General features: G+C 43.1%; 1 protein-coding gene across 1 annotated transcript in view; it reads left to right on the top strand.

Moving 5' to 3' along the window:
* Positions 1-17,923, top strand: part of ATCAY (ATCAY, caytaxin) — a 40,862-nt gene that overhangs the window by 12,648 nt on the left and 10,291 nt on the right. The window contains exons 2-6 of the mRNA XM_027851297.1: positions 1,879-1,937; positions 7,075-7,296; positions 12,266-12,451; positions 13,573-13,675; positions 16,501-16,632. Coding sequence (XP_027707098.1) covers positions 1,879-1,937; positions 7,075-7,296; positions 12,266-12,451; positions 13,573-13,675; positions 16,501-16,632 — 702 coding nt within the window. The remainder of the gene's footprint in view (positions 1-1,878; positions 1,938-7,074; positions 7,297-12,265; positions 12,452-13,572; positions 13,676-16,500; positions 16,633-17,923) is intronic.

Below are 17,923 nucleotides of genomic sequence, written 5' to 3'. Positions count from 1 at the left end.
ACACACACACACACACACACACACACACACACACACACACACAGAGCCAAGACCTTCCAAACTAAGGCCACGTACTGTGGTGCAATGGACAGAGTTCTGGGCCTGGGGTCAGGAAGACTTGGCTTCCAGACCTCCCTCTGATCTATACTGAGTGTGTGACCCTGGGCCCATCCTTTAACCTCTCTCAGCCTCAGTCTGCTCATCTGTAAAATGGGAACAATAACAAAACCTACCTTGTAGGGTTGTTGAGAATGCTTTGCAAACCTACATCTCTTCCTGTGTACGTACTGCACTACATAGCACTGTGTAGCACAGCCTCTGTTTAAATGTATTTGGAGCTTGGCGGCCTGGGACAAGTCATTTATCCTTCTGGGCATCAATTTCCCCTTCCCAACTGAGGCAAGGAGGGAACGTAGCATCATGCTTCCTAAACACTTCCTTTTAACTGAGCCTTTTTCTATAAAAAGGGGGTGAGAATTCTTCCCCTGCCTCCCTCACAAGATTGCCAGGAGGATTATGAATCGAGAGCCAGAAGGGGCCTGAAGAACCGTCTAAATTCAACTCCCTTATTTTACAGTCGAGGAAACTGAGGGGAGGGGGTGGTGTTAAACAGCTTGCCCAGGTTCCCACAAGTGCTGTGACCCTGAGGTAAGTTTTGAACCCAGCTCCTCTCGCTCTAGAGTCCGTGTTCTATCCACTGTAGCACAACCGAAGGAATTAAGGAGTGCCTTGTGGCCCGATTCTTTAGCACCTACTCTTCCTGTAGCTTTCCCCATCAATGCTAGACTTGTCTGCGACGTTCCCCCTTGCACTTTTAAGAGCTCGGACAAAGCTTCAAAACCCTGGAATATGATACCACGATGTCTGTCAGCAATCTTTTCTGAGTAACTAGCTTCATGACCAACCCTGTGCTAGGGTCAGTGGGGATGCAAGATAAGCAGGTGACCCTGAGTCCGTGCCCTGGAGAAGGTGACGGTCCAGCTGGAGAGGTAAGATTCACACCCAAGAATCAATTAGAGAACAGGGGGATAGGAAATGAAAACAAACACTTGTTTACATGATACAGACATATGGAAGAGGGAGAAGACACACTCCCTCTTCCATCTGGGGAAGCATGTTAATTGTATTCAAGTATTTGGAAGGCCATTACATGGAAGAGGGAGGAGAGTGCTCTCTGCTCAGCCCAAGAGAACAGAGCTAGGAGCAAGGGGTAGAAATTAGGAAGGCTGATTTGGCATTAACATTAGAAAGAACTTCCTGACAATCATAGCTATCCCACACTAGAATGGGAAAGTTACTGAGTTTCCTGTCACTAGAGGTATTCAAGTAAAGACTCAATGACCACTTTCTGGGGACGTTGTAGTGGGGATTTTTGTTCAGAGAGACTGGCTGCCCTCCAAGTTTCCCGGTATTGCTGAAAGCCTGTGTGAAGTTACAAGGAAGATGACTTCCACTCAGTCAGAGGAAGAACTTCCCAGAGGAGGTACCAAGTTGTCTCTGACTAGAAGCGTCTAAAATAAAGGGGGTGGCACTTGGGATGTTGTAGAGGCAATTCCTGCTTAGGTATGGGTGAGACGGAACCTTCCCTAATAGCCCTGCAGACACTGAGATGCTCACTCTTTAGAAACAGCAGGGCTCAGCTAATGAGCTAAAGTTAGAAGATCCTTCCCAACTTGTGTGGTCTATACTTCTAAGACATTTCAAGCCAATTACGAACTGAACGAACTTTGACTGAACACTGACCGATGATAGAAAATGCTATTTCTTTCCTTCCCTGAATGCGCCTTTCTGAACCTGCTTTGTTCAACCCACCCTGCTGGCTCTGCCCTTTGCTTTGACTGTTGGCCATGATTGACGCTTCCTGGACTGGTTCAACAGACCTCTCCCAGAAGAGACAGGGATGGACAACCTTGGAAGCCCCATTGAAGACACATCCTGTAAGTATCTACCCAAGTTTGCCCATCTGGGTTTGCCCAGGCACATTGGTTTATGAGTTTTATCAATGATGGAAATGAATTTTGGTCAATTTGTAATCCTAGGAGACTGAATGTCAGGACGCTTGGGTCTGAGTCCTGGCTCTGCCACCAACTTGCCCTATGACCTTGCATAAGTCCCTTCCCCTCCTGAGGGTGGAATAAGAGGTAGGATCCAAATCCAGGTCCTCAGACTCAGGACCAGTACTCTTCCCACTATACCCCAGGAAGTGATCCTCCTCACAGAGCTGCTATCCCTATGCCTAACAGAACAGTCCTACCATTGAGAGAATTATTGAACCACAGGTGCTGATCATTAGCCTCATGGATTTTCTTGAGGAACTCTGTCCAATATCCTGTAACAGATCTGTGACCTCCTGTCTATACCACCACGGCACCTTCAGGGTCTTTCCATATGCCCTGCAGCTGAACTTTCTTTTATGTGCTGTCTCCTCCAACTAGAGTGTGAGCTCCTTCAGAACAGGGACTATCTTGCTTTTTCTATTTGTATCCCCAGCACTTGGCACAGGGCTTGGCATCTAGTAAGCACTTAAAAAATGGTTTTTTATTCAGTCACTAACGTGGGCATTCCATATTGCAATCCATCCACGTCTGCTCATCCTATGGAGCTCTTGTCCATATCTTCCTGTAAAACTGATGCAAGGAGAGTCATCCAACCTCCAGGGGTCATCCTCACATTCTCTTGGCCAATCATGCTTAAAGTGCCTAAGGGCACAACGATAGGAGGGAACAAAAGCTAATACAGTGGATGGACTATATTATTTCAGAGTCAGCATCCCTGGCAGTTGCTACCACAGAACTGAAGTACTATCCCAATTCTATCTTTGTGTCCGCCATCGATCAACTCCAAGGACCTGCATGACCCAGGAATCTTGTTCCCTTTCCCATTTGTCAAGTGGCTCCATAAGTATTTGTGAAGTGCAGCAGGAGCCTGTTTGAACATAATCTACTACGCAGGTTCAGATACAGCATGGGCCAAAGTACTTCCTGACATATAACAGCCACATACAAGAAAAGAACTGGTAAGACATCTAGCTTTGGCCTAGCAACAATAAGACATAACAACTGGGCTGAACTTTGAATTGACAACATTTTGTGGTAAATTTGATGAATGACTTGTTTAAAAAAAAAAATCAGGGGCTTCGAGAAGAGAGGGATTGGCTAATATTAATGAATAGCTCACATGTTGGATGACAGATTTGGGATACAAACAGATCCTGACAGCCTTGAATGTATGTTCATCTGACTCTAATAACATAAAATTTAATGGTTAATTATTAATTAGTTAATTTAATAATTAATGAAATTTTATACCCCCCCAAAAATTTCTAACCGGTACATGTACTTTGGCCCAGTTATACTACTGACAAGCCTATAACCAAAAAAAATCAAAAAAGAGGGAAAGGCTCCTAGATCTACCAAAATATTCGTAACTGCTCTTTCTGGGGTACAAAAAACTGAAAATGAAAAAGGATGCCTATCAATTGAAGAGGGGCTAAGTAAGTTGCTGTTTATTAATGTGATAGAAGAAATGTTCAAATAGATGATTTCTAAAGAGCACAGAAAGACTTCTATGACCTGATGCAGAGTTAAGTGAGCAGAGCCAGGAAAACAAGCTGTTAATTAAAAATACCATTGTAATGACAAACCACTTTGAAAGCTGTAAAAATTATAATCAATACAATGAGCAGCCATGATTCCAGGTGACTGAGGATGAAATGCACTTTCCCTTATAGAAAGGTTATGGATTTAGGGTACAGAATGAGATAGGCACTTTTGTATACATCCAGTGACGGACTTTAATTTGCTTGACTATGCATATTTTTATAAGGAATTTGTTTTATCCTAAAGAAGTGGGAGGTGGAAGGGAAAGAAAATAGATTTCTGTTCACATAAAAAAATTAAAAATAGAAAGTCAGATGTGCTCCAGATGAGGAACGTTGCACGCACTTTCAGACGAGATCTCTGTATTGTTAGTTTTACTTAATTGTTTTACTTTGTTTCAATAGCTTTCTCTTGGAGTGGGGTGTAATTGTAATTTTGTAAATTTAAAACAAAATACATCAGTAAAAACTTTTTAAAAAGATGTTTAATAGGAATAAATGTAAAGTCTTAGACTTGGTTTTTAAAAAGTCAACTTTATCAGCACAAGAGAGGAGAGGCACGGTTACACAGTAGTTTGAGAAAGATCAGAAGGTTTGATAAACTAGAAAGTGAATAGGAGTCAATGCTATGACATTTTTGTTTGCAGGACCCATAATTTTATCTATATGGGGAACTTCTAGTATGGAAACTCCTTCCACTAATGTATATCAGCAACTTCTCTGTAATTTATTGTCTTAGGGATTTACCTGAGTCACTGAAGGGTTACGTGACTTGCCCATGGTCATTCAGTCGGTATGTGTCAGAGGCAGGACTTCTTAAGTACAGAGCCAGCCTTGTACACTCCAACCCTGTGATATGGCAGCCAAAAAAGGCTAATGCAAGTTTAGACTGCATGGAGAAGGGCATGGAAGCCATGACCACCTCTGGAGTGTTGTGTTCAGCACCGGGAGCCAGATTTTAAGAAGGACATCGTTATGCTGGAGTGAATTCAAATATGAGTGACCTGGCAGGGAAGGACCCCAGTATCATATGAACATATGAACATGAGCTGAAGAAACTTGGGGTATTTAACTAGGGGGAAAAAAAGACTTGAAAGGCATCATGACTGACTTTAAGTATTTGAATAACCAACATGTGGAAAAGGGAATACACTGGTTCAACTGAACAAAGATCAATAGGTGAGAATTACCAAAGGGCAGATTGAGGTTTGATATAATAAAAAACTTCCCAGCACAGTTATCCAAAGGAGGAATGGGCTGCCTTGGGAAGTAGTGAGGGCTCTCTCTAGAGATCTTCCAAGCAAAAGCCAGATGACCACTCTGGGGGGATATCATGCCAGGGATTCTTAGTCAGGGTCATGGCATCTAAGGCTTCTTCCAATTCTGAGATTCTCTAATCCATGTTTTATATGAATGTCTTACATGTTCCAAATTGAACCCATCATATTCTCCCCCACCTCCCGAATCCTGTCCATCCTCCCGACTTCTTCATTTCTCCACTCTCCTTCCTGTCAATCAATCAATGAGTATTTATTAAATGTTTATTATGTGCCAGACACTGTGCTAGGTGCTAGGGATAGAGTTCCAAAGATGGAAACAATCCTTACTTGCAACTCATTTCATAACATGGAAGCTTAGCACAGTGCCTGGCACATATAGTAAGTGCTTAATAAAAGCTTGTTCATTGAAACTTGTCTTCTCTCTCTCTCTCTCTCTCTCACTCACTCACTCTTTTTCTCCTTCCCTCTTTCTCTGTCTCTGTCTCTCTGTCTCTCTCTTTCTGATCCATAATCCATCAGTCCCTATATCCTGTCCATTTTACCTCTACATCTCACTTCTGTCCCTCACAATCACAAAGAACATACACTACCCCCAACAAGTGGTCATTCAGGCTTTGTCTGAAGACCTCCAGGAGATGGGGAGCCCTCTACCTCCCAAGGCAGACCATTCCATTTTGGGAGAGTTCTAGTTGTTACAATTCAACAAGCATTTATTAATCACTTACTATGTGCCAAGCATTGTGGTAAGTATCAGTTGTTAGGGAGTTTTCAGTTCAGACTCCCATCACCTTTCCCCAAAACCATAGCAATAGTTTCCTAGCTAGTCCCCTCCCTGCAGTGTGCCCCGCCCCTCTAGTCCATCCTTCACGCAACTGACAAGGTAACCCTCCTTGCATGCAGGTGTGACAATATCCCCTGACCAACCATTCACTCACTGTTTCTCACTGTCTATACTTCAATATTTCATTGAATACAAAACCCCAGGCTCTCCCCCTCATCCTGCGTGGCCCTCGTCCTTTTCCTCCTATAACCGCTCTCTCTATAGGGAGTCACCACCTCTGCCCTCCTTTCAGCTGTTGTCATTGAAGAAGCAGAAAGGCCCTCACCAGATAAGGGACATTCTGTATTTCTCTTTGTTTCTTGGGCTGCTGTGGGTCTGGCCAAAGCATTCACTTTAGATTGCTTTTGTAGATGTGCTTCTCTCTCTTTACATTACATTGTGATAGTCAGCATGTATATTGTTTTCTTGGTTCTGCTCGCTTCACTTTGCATCAACTTTCTTTCCACGTCTGTCTGTATTCATTATATTAATCTTTTCTCACAGCATTTCTTCCATCACAACGACGTACCCCAATTCATTTAGCCATTCCCCAATCAGTGGACGTCTTACTAGTTTTTTGCTACCACAAAAAGTGCTGCTATAAATATTTTGGCATATAGGGAACCTTTCTTTTTTATCAGAGACCTCCCTGGTATAGGCCTAGCCATGGAATCTCTAGGTTAGAGGTAATGCACATTTTAGTGCCTTCATTTTCATAATTCCAAATTGCTTTTCCAAATGGTTGAACTCATTCATAGCTTCACTGATAGCTCATTAGACACACGTGATGTTCTAATCAAACTACTACTAACTTTTCCCTGTGGTTGCCCTGCCCCTCCCTTCTGGGCTCTGTGAATCTGTGCAGGTTGTCCTCCTCCCCAACATGGAGCCTCATCTCTACTTGTAAAACACCTTTCCTTCCATTTCAATGGCCAGCTAAGGTGTTACCTTTCTCCCAGGACCTCCCTCAAATCCCCTTGCTAGAAGTGATCTTTTGGGGTGCCTCAGTGGCACAGTGGATAGAGCACTGGCCCTGGAGTCAGGAGGACCTGAGTTCAAATCTGGCCTCAAACAAATAACACTCACTAGCTGTGTGACTAAGGCAAGTCACTTAATGCCAATTGCCTCACCAAAAAAAAAAGTGATGTCTCCTCCAATTTCTCATGCCTCTCTTTGTACTTTGCACTCTCTTTTCTTCTTCTAACTTTTATCAGTCATTTGCACACCCATCTAAATCTACCCCCTCAGAAGAATGTAAGCTTCATGAGAACAGGCTGTGTTGTTTCCAGTTTTTAATTCTCAGCACTAAACACATGTCTTGAAAGACATAATAAAGCCTTAATAAATGTTTATTGAATTTTTAAATTTACCTCCAGCTCCTCCGAACACTTTAAACTTCAACGGGGCTCATCGTAAACGAAAGACACTCGTTGCTCCTGAAATCAACATTTCACTGGACCAAAGTGAAGGCTCTGTCTTGTCCGATGATTTCCTGGACACCCCCGATGACCTGGACATCAACGTGGATGACATCGAAACCCCAGATGAGACAGATTCCCTGGAATTCCTAGGAAACGGCAACGAGCTAGAGTGGGAAGGTAATGGTCTTGCCCTAGCCAGTGCCCTGGAAGTGTTATTTTGGTTTTAATTCCAAGAACGTTGGTGCTAGAGTTAGGAGAGATCTAAGTTCATGTGAGCTTCTGTAGCATAGTAGCTGTTTGACCGTGGAAAAATCAACCTGTGTAAAGCTCAGTTCCCTCAGCTGTATAATGGGAATAATAATTCTAATGCTCATCTCCTAATGTTCTTGTGAGACTCAAAAGAGATCATGAGGATAAAGTACTTAGCAAACCTTAAAGTGCCATCCCACATAAATGTCCTTTTTTACTAATGACATAAACCAGGCCTCTGGTTGAAGACTTAAAAGAGCAATTCATTTCCTTATTGCTGGCTGCACTGTAAAAAACCAGCTCATCTTGGAACCTGGCTCAATCCTTATTTTGTTTTCTCAAGATTTCTTCACTTGACACTTACTAGCTATGTGACCCTGAGCAAGTCACTTAACCCCAATTGCCTAAAAAAAAAAAAAAGATTTCTTTAGTGGATCATCCCACTGAATTATATTATTTCAGGGGCTGAGTGCCATTTTGAGCCTCCCTCGAGTTCTCCATATGTGTGTTAAAAGCAACTTCAGAAGCTCACCTCTGTTAGCAAGAAACACAGAAACACAAAATGCCTGAGCTGGAAGAGACTCAGAACACTAAATGTTAGATTACAGAGCGCTCCTGGAGTATAGAACGTCCTATCAGAGCTGAGAGAAACCTTAGAACATAGAATTTCAGAGCTGAGAGGAACATTAAATCGCATCTAGTCCAGTGCCCCCATTTTACAGATGAGGAAACTGAGACCCAAGGAAGTGAAGGGATTTGAACAAGTTCGAACTAGGAGTAAATAGTAGATTCAGGTCTTCCGGCTTCATCTCCAATGTTCCTTCCGCTATACCATGGCTAGTGCAAGTATTGACTCATTGGCAGTATCTCTACTTGGGTCTCTAACTTGGACCAGACTAAGACAAAAATGTGAAATTTCAGAAGCATCAGGTAAGCACTCAATAAATATTGAGAGATAGCATGGTGCGATGGATTCAAGAAACATGGGTTTGAGTTTGGGCTCTGCTACAAGTTAGCTATGTGACCACAGACAAATTGTTTCACTTTTCTGGACCTCAGTCTCCCCATATGTAAAATTAAGGGATTGGACCAGACAACTTCTAAGGTCCTATTCGGCTCAATGTTTTACATTCATAGGCCTTTCTGGCAAAAGAGACCTTAGAGATCATTTAGTCCACTCCATTTAGTCCCTGCTCCGCCCCTCCCATTATACATTTGAAAAAACTGAGGCTCCAAAACTTCCTGATTTGCTCAGATTTAGCAAGTAGCAGAGTCAGGATTCAAATCTAGGTCTTCAGACTCCAAATCTAGGACTCTTCCCACTACATCACTCCGCCTTTCAAGGCTCTAACAATCAGGTTCTATGTTCTAAGCAAGGCCCCTCCTAGCTCTGACCTTTTTTGTCTCTATAACCAGCTCACCAAGATCTGATGATTTTAATAGTTGTTATAATAATTACATTTCTCGGGGTTTGTTTTTTATAACCCTTTCTTACAACTGCCTTATGAGGCAGGGAGAATTATATCCCCATTTAGCCGAGGTTAAATGAGTCATTACCGTGTTCACAAAGCTAGTAAGTGGCGGAATTAGGACTAGGACCCAGAGATTTCCACAATGCCCGTTTTAAAAGTAGGATTCAGCCTCAGCCTATCCTCAAATTCCCCCTCTTTCATGACCTGTCGCTCTTTACCCTGTCCCAAAGACAAAGATTTCCCAGCCCCTTCTCCACTTAGCTCCTGCCCCACCCCCATACCCCAACCCCCAGGCTCCTTGGAGCTAAAAATACCAGTCCTCAGTGTCTGAAGCAGTCAGTAGTCAGGCTAAGATTAGCCTTTGACAAGTGGCTATTTACAAACCTACCTTAAGGACAGTTCTAAAGAGCTGATCACCCATGGAGGGTTAAATAGAAACAAAGCACATTCATCCCTTCATTCCATTTGAATTTGTTGGGCAAACGTTTATTAAGTACCTGTGGCGTACAGAGTCCAATGCTCAGTGCTGGAGGAGATAAAGTTTGGATAAGCCCTGGTCCCTCCCCTCTTCTTGTCACTTAGGCCCCAGATAAGAATAATATACAACATTACATTATACTTGCATTAGAGTGGCACAGAACAAAATGCTATGTGAAGTCTGGAGGAGAATGGTAGTTACTGATGGGGGTGGGGGAGAAGAAATCAGGGAAGGCTTCCTAGAGGAGATGGTATCTGAGTTGGACTTTAATGATGGGTAGGTGAAAAGGAGGATGGAGAACATCCCAGATATAGGGAGGCAGCATTATGAAATAGAAAGAGCATGGGATTTGGAGACAGAACTTCTTGTTATTATTTTTCAGCCATGAGCAAGTTTGTGATCCCATCTTAGCTAAGATACTGGAGTGGTTCCTTCTCCAGTTCATTTTATAGATAAGGAAACTGAAGACTTGGAAGTGACTTGCCCAGGGTCACACAGCTAGTAACTGTCTGAGGCCAAATTTGAGCTCAGGAAGATGAGCCTTCCTTATTTCAGGCCTGGCACTCTATCCACTGCACCACATAGCTGCCTGGAGTCAGAAGACTTGGGTTCAAATTCTAACTTAGTACTTGTGTGACTTTGGGTAAGTTCCTTCCCTTTTCTAGGCCTCAGTTTTCTCACCTGTAAAATGAGGGTGCTAAACTAAATGATCTCTAAATTCCTTTCCAGATTTATTTAGGAACAGTTGGTAGAGTCTCAGGAGACAAACAAGGGTCCTTTAGTTTGGTTAGACCGCCAGGTAAGAGGGTGGGGATATGAGAGGCTTCACAGGCCTTGAATGCCAACCAGAGGAGTTTGAATTTTGCCTGGTAGGTAGTAGGGAGCCGCAGAAAGTTTTTGAGTAGAGAATCAACATGGCTAAGTTTATGCATAAGAAAATGACTAACCTCTGATTACACTAGACCCTTGGTTGGCCTAAGGAATAAACAACCAGCAAGCATTTATTGAACATGCTTAGCCTTACACTAGATACAGCCAGGGATAAAGAAATGATGTGAGACATTGTCCTTGGCCACACCAAGATCACAGTCTAGTTTGGAAGGTGACCTTAACACCCACAACAACTTTGAACAACTCAAGGCAGCACACAATTGAGTTCTAAGCTGTATAATTCAGAGTCAAGGTGAAAGAGTCTGGAGAAACATCTGCAGTACAGGCTATTTCCAGAGTGCATCAAAGTGTCCAAAACCTTTCCTCACAAGACCAGGAGGTGGTAACTCCAAGGATCCTACAGTTAGAGCTACAAGAGACTTTACCGACCATCTCGTCCTATACCCTCATGAGATTATCTCCGAGGCCATCCAGGCCAGCCTCCTCATTCTACAGAAAAGGAAACTGAGGCTCAGGGAGGGGCAGGGACTCCCAAGTGAGGCAAGTTTTAAATAGCTGAGTGAGAATTCAAAACCTAGGTCTCTTGACTCCAAAGATAGCATCCTGCCTATCGTACCATATTGCCCCTCTCCATTTCACGGAGAAGGAACCCGAGGCTCAGAGAGAATAAGTGATTGGCCCAGAAAACGCTCATCACCCAAGACTGGCCACCAGTGTTCTGATCACAGAATCTCATGACTTGTCTGTTGAGGCAGGGAAGGGCTATAGTTTTAGCTCTGAAAAAAGAATTCTTTCAACTCATTCAGTTCAGTAGGTAGCTACTCCACCCACAGCCCTGGGTGCTGGGTGTTGGGAGAGGTAGAAAAATTAGAAAAGACAGTGTCCCTGCCCCCATGCAGCTTACAACACATCAAAGGGAAAAGAAAAACACAGGTTAACTATAACATATAAATAACATAACATACACAGATACCCTAATGCAATAATACATGATAAGTGCCTCAGAGAAGCACAAATGGAACGCTGTAATAGGTCAAAGGGGTAAAAGGCCTTCAGTGCCGAGGAGGAAGGCAGAGAGAAAGAAGGTCGGATCAGGGAAGACTTCTTGGGAGAGGTGACATTTACGTTGGTCTTATAAAAGCGACAGGGCTGTGCAGTAAAAAGAGCACTTGTCTTGGGGTCAGAGGGTCACAATGTCACAGAATTTGAGTGTTAGAAAGCACTTCAATAGCTACCTAGTTCAACCCATTAAGAAAGGAATCACCACCATACCATACCTAACCAAAGACTGGGCAGCCTCTACTTGGTGACCTCCAAGGAAGGGGGACCCACTCTCTCAAAGGATCTCATTCCACTTTTGGACAGCTCTAATCTCTCGAAACATTTCTCTTTCTTTGCTTCCCATATTCGATCATCTGTGCTGGGAATTCCCCATGCGCTCCCACGGCTCATAAGAGGACAGGAGAGGGGAGGATTCTGGCACCATTACCCAAAGAAAAAGGAAGGCAGAAGAGCAAATACTCTTCCCAGCTCACCCAGTCTGATCCTAGTAGGCAGAGTCAGAAGTCCTGGCTTTGAGCCCCGGCTCTGCCATCGAATAACTATGTGATCTTGGGCTAACCCCTTGACTGCTAGAACCCTTACCTTCTTCTGGAAAATCTGGAGATATTTTAAAATCTGCCCTAGTTACCTCATAGGGTTGTTGCAGAAAATGCATTTTGTAATACTTAAAGTACTATAGAAATGGGAGCTATTGTTGCTGTTGTTATCTTATCTTCCCCAAATGATGGTAAGTTCTTCCAGGGCAGGAGTCATCTTTATATCTCTACAGTGCCAGGCACACAAGAGGCGCCCAATAAATTTCAAGTTCTATGAGGACAGACATTATCCAAACTTTCCATTCATCAAACGGTGCTCTATACATACAGTTTGATAAATATATTTGTTGAATGAATGGATTTCCACTGAACCAATGGACTTGAGGACAAATGAGAACTCTTTCATCCTCTGCTACCTGAGAAGACAAAAATAATGAGTTTTCATGTCCTGCTTTCAGATGACACCCCTGTGGCCACTGCTAAGAACATGCCTGGTGACAGTGCAGACCTCTTTGGGGATGGGGCAGCTGAAGAAGGTGGTGCTGCTAACGGGCGCCTGTGGAGAACGGTCATCATTGGTGAGCAGGAGCACCGAATTGACCTCCAGATGATCAAACCCTATATGAAGGTGGTGACCCATGGAGGTGAGTGCTGAGGAAGCCTTTGAGTTCCTTTATTTGCATCTGTGACACTTTGGCTTAAACATCCGTAGATTACATACAATTGGGCAGAAAGATTTGAAATGATTTAGAGTGTAACATCTAAGACAGCCACAAGGTGGTGCTCGGCTCGAGCTGTTCTCTCTCTGACCTGCTTAATGCACAAAACTATTAACATCTAGTGTGTTATCTCCTATGGACACTAGAGGACACTCAAAGCCTGAACTATTCCTTTTAAAGGAGAGGGGCTAATTTGCCTTTGGCTTTCAGTAGCCAAAAGCTACTTTCCTCTACCCTCATGCTACTTCCCAAGTTCATATCAAAGGGACTATGCGTATTTTAATCTTAAATAGAGTTATTGGTTCAATTATCTTGGCTCAGCCCCCATCCCTTAGAATCATTCTCTCTCTGAATTTCCCTCTTCCCTCTAATCCTAATGAATTAAGGCAGATAACATACTGCAGTTTAATTTATGAAAAATTAATGTACAAGTTGGGAAGTGCTCTCCTCCTCATCATGTGGTTGCAGTATTTTATGTGAAGCACTTTGAAACATTAGAAGCACCTTACCAAAAAGAAAAAAAAATGATACTTCACATTTCTGTGATTTCATGGATGCAGATACTATCTCCACCAACACAAATTTCATTTCACCCTATGCCTCAGTAGACAGTTGTCATGAGTCACCGTATCAAAAAATATCATGACCTACAGCCCCTCTGAACTTAGTCTGATCCTTGGATGACAATGATACTGTGTGTATCAGGCCCATAATAAAAATAAAATGGAATAATAATTATTTCACTAGCTGAAGGCAGAGAACTAGGCTTCTTTGGGTCCATTTCAGCTCTAGGATGGAGGAGCATTAAGTAGCACAACTCATGGACCTTTGAAATGTTGGTAATGGAGGGGATATTAGGGACTCCAGAGGGAAGGAGAGGACTCGTGAAACATTTGAGAAAGTTGGGGGGTTGGGAAAGAAGGCAGGGAAGTACTGGCTTGCTTCAAATTCATGCACTAATAAAAATCAAAGAGTTGGAAGGACCACAAAGGGCATTGAGTCTGTCTATAGTGTTGTCTGTAATGTGCTTTCTGTTTTTCTCCCAGGGTACTATGGTGAAGGTCTGAATGCTATCATCGTCTTTGCAGCCTGCTATCTCCCAGACAGTAACTCTCCAGATTACCATTACATAATGGAAAATCTCTTCTTGTAAGTTGGGTCAGTCAGAAGAGGCTTTCAGCCTCACAGAAGCCTTCTGGCATGGGGGTGCAGATACTGCCTGGGAATGAGGTGATTTTTATGCTGAACACTGCACTGGGTATAGAAGGAGATGCAAACTTTGGATGGTGCTCCTAGGGAAGTAAGACAAATACAGATAGCTGCATTTTATAGTATTATAAGCGTGTTACAGAGAGATGCCAAAGTGCTCTCAGGGATCTAAGGGGGAACCCTCAGATGGCTTCTTTGGCAGGTGGCATTTTAAGTAAAGGAGGCAGCCTGATGTGGTAATAAGCGGGCTGAATTTGGAGCAAGGTGGGACCTGAATTCAATGTTTCTGGGTGACCATGGGCAACTAAATTAATCTCTCTGAGCTTGAATTTCCTCATCTGTTAAATGGGTATAAAAATGCATAACAAAAGACTTATGTCACAGAGTTGTTGAGAGGATCAAATGAAAGTATACATGTAAAATGCTACATAATCGTGACTCATGATTACTTGAGTTGGGCTTTAAAGGATGATTAGAAAGTCAACAGACAAAGAAGGGAAAGGAGGGCATTGCAGACATGACAACAGCATGAGAAAAGGCACTAAGGTAGGAAAGCTTAGGGTGAGCTCAGGGAACAGAGAGTTGTCCAGGTGGCTGAGTCAGAGTATATGGAAAGAAGTCATGTGAGATAACGTTGGAAAGACAGGATGGTGCCAGATTGTAAAGGTCCTTGAATGTCAAACAAAGGAGTCTGAACTTTTTCTTCTGTGTACAAGAGGGGACCAGTAAAGGATTTTGAATACTCGGGCCTCTGACTTTCAAACAGTCATAGCTTTAGAGCTGGAAGATGACCAGAGGTCATCTAGTATAAGCCCTTTGTTTTAAAGATGTGAAAAATGAGAAGTGATGTCCCCAAGACCACATGGGTATGACAGAATCATCAAATTTTAGAGGTGAAAAGGACCAACTCTTTGTAAACAAAGGCGTGGAGGAAATGGAAAGCAAGATGTGTTTGGGGGATTTCTCATAAATTCTAAGAACCTCCATCTGATGAAATCCCCCTCCCTTATCCCAAAGCCCAACTTAGATCGGAGCTTTCCCTGACCTCTCCCTACGTGAAAGGGATATCTTCCTCCTCAAATCCTTCATTGTGTTTAGTTGACTCTCTTTTGCCTAATGACAATAATAATAGTAATGGTAATAGCTAGGAATTATATGCACTTTAAGATTTGCAAAGCACTTTACAAACTTTTATTCATTTAATCCTCACAACATCCCCATGTGGTAGGTATTATTATTACCCACATTTTACAGATGGGGAAACTGAGGCAGATAGTGTTAAGTGACTTGCCCAGGGTCACACCGCTAGAAAAAAAGCCTGAAACAGGATTTGAACTCAGTCCTTCCTGACTCCAAGTCCTGTACTGTATTCACTGCACCACTTAGTATATCTACATACATTCCACCTTATTTGCATACATGTCACATTCCTTCCCACGTCCCCATTAGACTAAGCTCTCTGAGGTCAGGAATAGCAGCATACTTTTTTATCTCTTTATCCCTAGAACCAAGTCCAAGGCCTTGCACATAGTAGATATTTAATAGATGCTTGCTACATTTAATTCAATCTTACTTTCCAAAGCAATGTGTGAGAATAAAGTGGCAAAGTGGCCCTTTACCTGAGGATCCAGACTCAGCTGTGTACTTGACCAATGTGTAGGCCTATCCCTGACCACAAAGCATAGCTATAGCTCCAGCATCCACCAAAATCATCCCAAATGCCAGCAGCACATAGTTCCTTACTCATATCAGTCTGTCCTTAGTAGTGAGCACTACCCAGGATGACAGGTCCTTCTAGTCGCAAAAATGGCTGGCCAAAGTGGAGACAATATCTAGGGGAATAGTACTCTTAGAATGTTAGAGCTGGAAGGAACCTTGGGAACATCTAGTCTGACCCCTGTATTTTCACTGATGAAAGGCAGCTAGGTGGTACAGTGGATGGAGAGATGGGCCTCAAAATAGGAAGACTTGAGTTCAAATCCAGCCTCAGACACTTACTAGCTGTGTGACCCTGGGCAAGTCACTTAACCTCTGTTTGCCTCAGTTTCCTCAGTTGGAAAAGTGGGGATAATAGCAGCACCTACCATACAAGGTTGTTGTGAAGACCAAATGAGATAATATTTGTAAAGCATTTATCACAGTGCCTGGAACATATTAGGTGCTATATAAATGTTTATTCCTTCCCTCACTGTTGAGGAAACTGAAGCTAAGAAGGCAAAAATATTTGCCAAAGAATGCTTGGCAAATTCCCAGTAAAGCTAGGACAAGAATTCATGTTTCTTCAACTCCCTTTCCACCACAAAATGCTGCCTCTCTGTGTCTACTTACACAAATTGGTGCATGCTATGGACCCCCCTACCCTCATCATGTGTGCACAAGAGAGGAAATGGCTAGTTGCATCCTGAGTTAGCGTCAAGAAGAACAAGGGTAGGGCAGCTAGGTGGCGCAGTGGATAGAGCACCGGCCCTGAAGTCAGGAGGACCTAAGTTCAAATCCAGCCTCAGACCAAATACTTGACACTAGCTGTGTGACCCTGGGCAAGTCACTTCACCCCAATTGCCTAAAAAAAAGAAGAAGAAGAAGAAGAAGAACAAGGGTAGGCAAAGGGTAAGTGGCCATCCCCATCAGCAGAACTGGACACCAATGGCTGCCACAAGTGGAGAGTGGCTGTGAGAGTGAGGCGCTGCTGAACCAGCATCAGAGGCAGGTATTTGGTTACAGAAAACAGGGGCCCCATACTCACAGATTCCTGACTTTGGTTCCAGGTATGTCATTAGCAGTTTGGAGCTCCTTGTGGCTGAAGATTATATGATTGTGTACCTGAACGGCGCCACCCCACGACGAAGGATGCCGGGGATTGGCTGGCTGAAGAAATGCTATCAGATGATTGACAGAAGGTGAGCACCAGGGGAAGTGATGCAATGTTGTGGGGAAAGCACTGGATCTGGAGTCAACAAAAAAGGGGTACAAGCCTCAACTAGCTCAACTGAGGCATTTACGTGACCCTGAACAAATCACTTACCCACTCTGTGACTCAGCTTCCCTATCTATAAAACGAGAGGGTTAGGCTTGATCTAAATGAGAGAGGTCCTTAAACTTGGATGGGAAAAAATAATCTTTATTTTCACTAACTTTTAGTTTTCTTTGTGGTCTTTCACACATTTAAAAACATTATTCTGAGAAGGTCCCATTGGCTTCACCAAACTGCCAAAAGGGTCCATGACATAGAAAAGGTTAATGTTAATAACTTCTGTGTTAGATGATTGCCAAAGTACATCCCAACTCTAAAATTCTCTTGCTTAAGACCTAATAGCCCTTCCAGTTCTGCCATTTCTGTTGTTCTAAGGGCCTTCTAGATCTGCCATTCTATGTCCATTAGTATTAGATATCACATCAATACATCTAGGGTATGTGATTTTGTTGGTATGGAAACTCCCTCTACCGACTCAGATCACCATCTGTCTATAATCGATAGTTGTAAAAGAGTTGTCTGAGAGACGGCGAGGTTAGATGATTTGCCCATATTCAAGGGCAGGATTTGAATGTTTAGTCACTTTTATGTTACCTAGAGCATTTTAATAATAACATTAGCATTTATATAGCATTTCAAGATCTGCAAAACACTTTGCAAATATTATCCTCATAATAACCTGGGAGGGAGGTGCTATTATTACCCCCATTTTGCAGATGAGGAATCTGAGGCAGGCAGAGTGTCTAAGACCGAATTTGAACTCTTCCTGACTCCAGGTCTAGCATTCTTTCCACACTGCACCATTTAGCTGCCTCGATGCATAACAACACTGTATCTTACACAAGGTGGGTACTAAAGAAATATGTATCAATTGCTGAGCTTGCTTGCAAACACCTATGATCCCTGCTACCTAGGAGACTGAGGTTAGTGGATAGCTTGAGCTTGGGAGTTCTGATCTGCAGTAGGCTAAGCCGATTAGATGTCTGCACTAAATCTGACACCAATATATTGAGCCCCAAGGAGCAGGGGACATCAGTCTGCCTAAGGAGAGGCAAACTGGCCCACGTGAGAAACAGAGTATATCAAAGTTTCTGTGCCGGTCAGCAATAGGTCTGGGGCAGTGAATGCATTTCCAGCCTGGACAAAATTATGAGTCCCTGATTGAAAGAGAAGAAGGAAGGAAGGAAGGAAGGAAGGAAGGAAGGAAGGAAGGAAGG

This window comes from Vombatus ursinus, unplaced genomic scaffold, assembly GCF_900497805.2.
Source record: "Vombatus ursinus unplaced genomic scaffold, bare-nosed wombat genome assembly UNPS02009173.1, whole genome shotgun sequence".
Taxonomy (NCBI): domain Eukaryota; kingdom Metazoa; phylum Chordata; class Mammalia; order Diprotodontia; family Vombatidae; genus Vombatus; species Vombatus ursinus.
The sequence above is the reverse complement of the archived record's forward strand: the minus strand, read 5'-3'. Positions and strand labels throughout refer to the sequence as shown.